Source organism: Caenorhabditis briggsae (genome assembly GCF_000004555.2).
Source record: "Caenorhabditis briggsae complete genome, chrI, whole genome shotgun sequence".
Taxonomy (NCBI): domain Eukaryota; kingdom Metazoa; phylum Nematoda; class Chromadorea; order Rhabditida; family Rhabditidae; genus Caenorhabditis; species Caenorhabditis briggsae.
The window spans coordinates 18317-22988 of record NC_013489.2 but is presented as its reverse complement, the minus strand read 5'-3'; the positions used below and the strand labels follow the sequence as shown (position 1 = coordinate 22988).

At 38.3% G+C, this 4672-nt stretch overlaps 3 protein-coding genes across 3 annotated transcripts in view; 1 reads left to right on the top strand and 2 right to left on the bottom strand.

Moving 5' to 3' along the window:
• Cbr-mau-2 overlaps positions 1-380 on the top strand; it is a gene marked incomplete at both ends in the record, with an annotated part of 6162 nt that extends 5782 nt beyond the window's left edge. Inside the window, one exon of the mRNA XM_045244032.1 lies at positions 321-380. Within this exon, the coding sequence (XP_045094682.1) occupies positions 321-380 (60 nt within the window). The remainder of the gene's footprint in view (positions 1-320) is intronic.
• A 731-nt stretch (positions 381-1111) lies between these two features.
• Positions 1112-3998, bottom strand: Cbr-ins-18 (the record flags this gene model as incomplete). Its single annotated transcript, XM_002638610.1, has 3 exons — positions 1112-1215; positions 1628-1744; positions 3914-3998. The coding sequence occupies 3 exons, from the start codon at positions 3996-3998 to the stop codon at positions 1112-1114; spliced, it is 306 nt and encodes a 101-aa protein (XP_002638656.1).
• A 175-nt stretch (positions 3999-4173) lies between these two features.
• Positions 4174-4672, bottom strand: part of CBG11839 — a gene marked incomplete at both ends in the record, with an annotated part of 829 nt that continues 330 nt past the window's right edge. The window contains one exon of the mRNA XM_045243032.1: positions 4174-4438. Coding sequence (XP_045094681.1) covers positions 4174-4438 — 265 coding nt within the window. The remainder of the gene's footprint in view (positions 4439-4672) is intronic.

Below are 4672 nucleotides of genomic sequence, written 5' to 3'. Positions count from 1 at the left end.
AGAATCTGGATAAACAGACACACAGCTGGATTTATTTTTTGTGGGAACAAATTTGAGAATTTGTTTTCTAGCGAAGTGGTGGCCTAGAAAAGCAACATTGCAAAAGTTAGGCCACCACTTCAAAATGGCCTAGAAAACACACCAGGGTCATGTCAGGTCATTTTTAGGCCATTTTGAAGTGGTGGCCTAACTTTTGCAATGTTGCTTTTCTAGGCCACCACTTCGCTAGAAAACAAATTCTCAAATTTGTTCCCACAAAAAATAAATCCAGCTGTGTGTCTGTTTATCCAGATTCTCTCAATAAACATTTTTATTTTCAGTGGTTCGACGGCGACCCATTCAAGCTGCTGCCCCGTGACGACGCTTCGCTTCTACTCTAAATTTCTCCGTTTTTTTACTAATTTTTTATTAATTTTCAAATTTTCAGAAATTTGCATTTCCCGCCTTTTTATTCGAAATTTTTTTATCCAAAAACTTGATGTTTTCTTTTTTTTCTCTAAATTTACTATCCCCAAAATTCGAATTTCCCGCCTAACCTTCCTCTTTTTGTACAATTTTCTGACCACCACCCCGAATCTCATCTGCTCACAAATCTGCATAATATGTGTGTCCCTTTAATTTTTCGAAATTCCCAAAAAAAATTTTTTTAATTTTTCAAAAAAGTTTCCGAAAATTCTCATTTTCTTCTAGATATCTCTCTTTACGTTATTTTTGGAAATTTCGTTGAAAATGCGCTCCATTTTGAACTTCGTGTCCAATAGAGCGCATTTGCATTTTTCCCCTATTTGTGCGTTTTTCTGTAATATATATTTTTTTTAAAAATTAATCCTAAATATTTTTGAAATCATTTTTCTGGTCTCCCTGAAAAACTGAAAATTCTAAAAAATACTTTCTTTAACAGCTTGATTCATTCAGGTGGAATTTTCGTGGAAACAATTGATGACGACAGGACAAAAAGATAAATTACGAAGAAAGGGAAGATGAAGATGTTTGGTTTTTTTTTTGGAAATTGACGGTGTCTGGGGGTGGGATGATGGCTCATGTTGGTGTGGAAAAGTACAAATACAGTGGAATTGAAGAAGTGAAGATGGAAACAAGGGGGCGTGGCCTACTAGATTGGTGCACAGTAGGCGAGGAGGTCCTCCACATTACAGCCGACCTGGCAGCAGATTGTTTGGAGCTGACGGATCGATGGAGCGATCAGGGCGCGTTTGGCTGAAAAAAAATCACAAATTATATTGCTTCTATCGAATAAAGCGATCTTGATTCACCTTGTAGAATAAAGCAAAAAATTAAAAATCAACGGGTCGCCCAGGGGAGTCGAACCAACAAGTCCCTGCTTCAAGGGCGGCGTCACTAACCACTAGGCTATGGGGGGCGGGCTATGCCGACAATTGGTTTGGTTTATAAGGGCGCGGTGGGTGGCGAGGCGCCACGCAACAGTGGTTGGACGCCCACACTAGTGTGGTGTAGTGGCTAGTGGTGGTGACTTTGGAGCCGAAGAGGGTTCTTGGTTCGACTCCCCTGGGCGGTACGATAGGTTTTTCTCTCTGGTTTTTTTTGTGACAATGGGTTTTCGACTATGCCTGATCTCCTGAGCATATTAAAAATGCAAAATTATACTCACCAATGCCTCCGTAGTAGTCATCGGCGGAGACGTCGCGTTTCCGGCGCATCGAGCACGACATGCTCCAGGCCATGGTGAAGGTAGAGCCCCCGGGAGGGCACATCTTCATTCGGCCGTCTGAAAATATTAATTTTTCAGGTTTTTCCTTTCTTGTGTGTTTCTTCTGGCTCTTAGAAGAGCACAATAGTTGCTATGGGAACTTTTATTTTGTTCAGAATTTTTAATTTTTTGGGACACGAAAGAGCCTGAGCGCCTCCCTTTTGCCATTTTTCCCCATTTTTCTGGAACTTTCTATTTTTTTTAAAGAAAAACATTTTCTTATAATTCCTTATATGACATCATTCCTAGGCCGTTTTTTCTCAAATTTCCAGATCGCTCATGCTTATTTTTTTCCACATATTTTTGGGTTCCTTGTCTCTTTTTTTCGCCCTTCGCCACGTCATCAAAAAGTCGGAGAGTCTTGTTTTTATTGGTTCGGAGCCATGGGAAGAGCCATAAAACTTTTCTTTTTGTCTCTAGAAAGTTCTGAGAAGCATGGATCTATACTATTCATATGAATTCCTTGTTGACTTGGAGGAAATATGGGAAGAAGAGGATTTGGCGGGAAATTTGAATTTAAAAAAAGAAGGTTAAGCTCAGAAAATCTCTTATAACTTGCTTCAAAAATATAATTTTGAAACAATTCAAAATGTATCTTGTAGCCCTTAAAAAGAGCTACAAATTGATATTAATATCAACTATGTCAACAGCGAAGTCTGGGAGCTATGATGCCGCAGTCAGTGGGATGCCTGATATTGAGGGGCTGGCTTAGTGAATTGCTTAAAACTAGCTTCGCAATCAGATTTTGGCAGTAGCTCAATTTGTATCTTGTAGCCCTTAAAAAGAGCTACAAATTGGTATAAATATCAACTATGCCAACTCATCCCTAATGCCCAGCAGGACAGTCAAAACTACAAGTTCTCTAGCTAGCTAGACTACCCCACCACTACACTCTAGCATTTATGCTTATAACTCGCTTCAAAATTAGAATTTTTGAAAAATTCAAAGTGTGTCGTGTAGCGCTTGAAAAGTTCTACAGAACCATCAAATATTATTTACAAAATTTCCGTTCTTGTACTAAGCAGGAGGGTACAAACTACAAGATCTCTAGCTCGCTATACTACCACCACCACTACACCCTAGGTTTTTTGATTATAACTCGTTTCAAACTCAATAGTTTTTATTGATTTAACTTGTATCTTGTAGCTCTTGGATAGAGCTGTAAAATAATACTAAGCATTAACTATGTGAATCTAGCCCTATTTCAAGCAGAAGGTGCGAAAGTCTAGATCGCTGCTACTTTTGGTTTTTTGCTCATATATGTCGTCGAACCTAATATTTTTTGATGAATCAAAATGTTAAATGTAGCCCTGGACAAGAGCTACAGATTAATATTATACATTATTAATTTTGATCAATGCTAGCTTGCAGGCGAATCAAAACACAATCTAGGTATAATTCCATGTTGGTAGATTAGCGCTTAGCTCACTTCAAGCTCCATAACTCCCTTTGAACTCAACATTTTGAATTTATCTCAAATGGATTATGTACCCATTGAAATTTTTTTCCTCTAGAATGGAGGCAATTAACACATAATTCAGTATAGGAGTTTTCGTCAAAAAGGGCAAAATGAAAACGACTCCCACAACCTTTTTGAAAGCCCTTTGTTTTAATTAAATAATTATTTTTTTTGAAAAGTTGTGATTTTTTTTTCTCACGGAGCTTAAAAATTTCAGTGAAAATTCCAGGTTCCTAGAGACTACAAAAATCCTGAAATTCGAAATATTTGGGAAATCTTAAAAATATTAAATTAAAAAATTTTAAAATTTCAAAAAATTTTTTTTCAAAAAATTCAAAGTTTTCAGCTTTCATGTCATGGATGTGTTAGCAATCAAAATATATGAGGAAATCATGTCGAAATGGCAAAAAATCGAAATTTTCAAATAAAAAATTGTTTTCAAAAAATTCAAAAATTCGATTTTTCTGTAATTTTTCAGTCTTTTGTACTCAAAATGTGTGTTTTGGCCTTTAAATCATTTTCTAGACAAGAAAATCATGTCAAAATGGCAAAAAAAATCGATAAAAACCTGATTTTTCCAAGCAATACTATTGGCGCCGCGCGCAACCGCGCCCTGCTGACAATACAGCGAATTTCGGCAAGAGCGCTCTATTGAACACAACGGTATTTTGAGAAAATGCCCTTCTAGATTAAATAGCCTTCTCATAACAAAACTTTTCAAAACTGACCGGCTTGCTCAAGACTGATGGCCGAGGCCGTGGCCGAGACGACGATGAGGGCCAAAAGAGCCAAATAGACAGTTCGGTGAAGCATATTTGCTGCTTTCAGAGTACTTGGGAAGAACGTCAAGACTCTGTGTGGAGGAGAAATGGAATGAGAGCTCGCCGTCGAAGAAGTGGAGCTGCTCTCGAAAGTGGGCGGAGCCGAAAAGTTTCGCGGCGAAGTGGGCGGAGTCTTAAGAGACTTGGAAGGAGTCTATAAATCAAAGTTAGAGAGAGGGAGACGCAGAGTGAGAGAGATTGATTGTGTGAGAGAGAGAGAGAGAGAGACAGAGAGAGAGAGAGAGAGAGAGAGAGAGAGAGAGAGAGAGAGAGAGAGAGAGAGAGAGAGAGAGAGAGAGAGAGAGAGAGAGAGAGAGAGAGAGAGAGAGAGAGAGAGAGAGAGAGAGAGAGAGAGAGAGAGAGAGAGAGAGAGAGAGACAGAGAGAGAGAGAGAGAGAGAGAGAGAGAGAAAAGTGGGCGGAGCTAAGAAATCTGAGAACTGTGAATGAGTAATGAGTAATGAGCAATCAGAGACGAAACGTGGGAAAAATGAGAATTTGGAATTCTAGACAGAGATTCTAGAATACAAGGAAATCAGAAGAAAAAATGTTTTTGGGTACAAAATTTTTTTGGAGTTTCTAGAAGATTCCAAAAATTTGATTTAGTTGGACTTTTTGACCTAGGAGTTTTAGAGTTTCTGAATTTTTGAATTTCCGAATTTCTGAA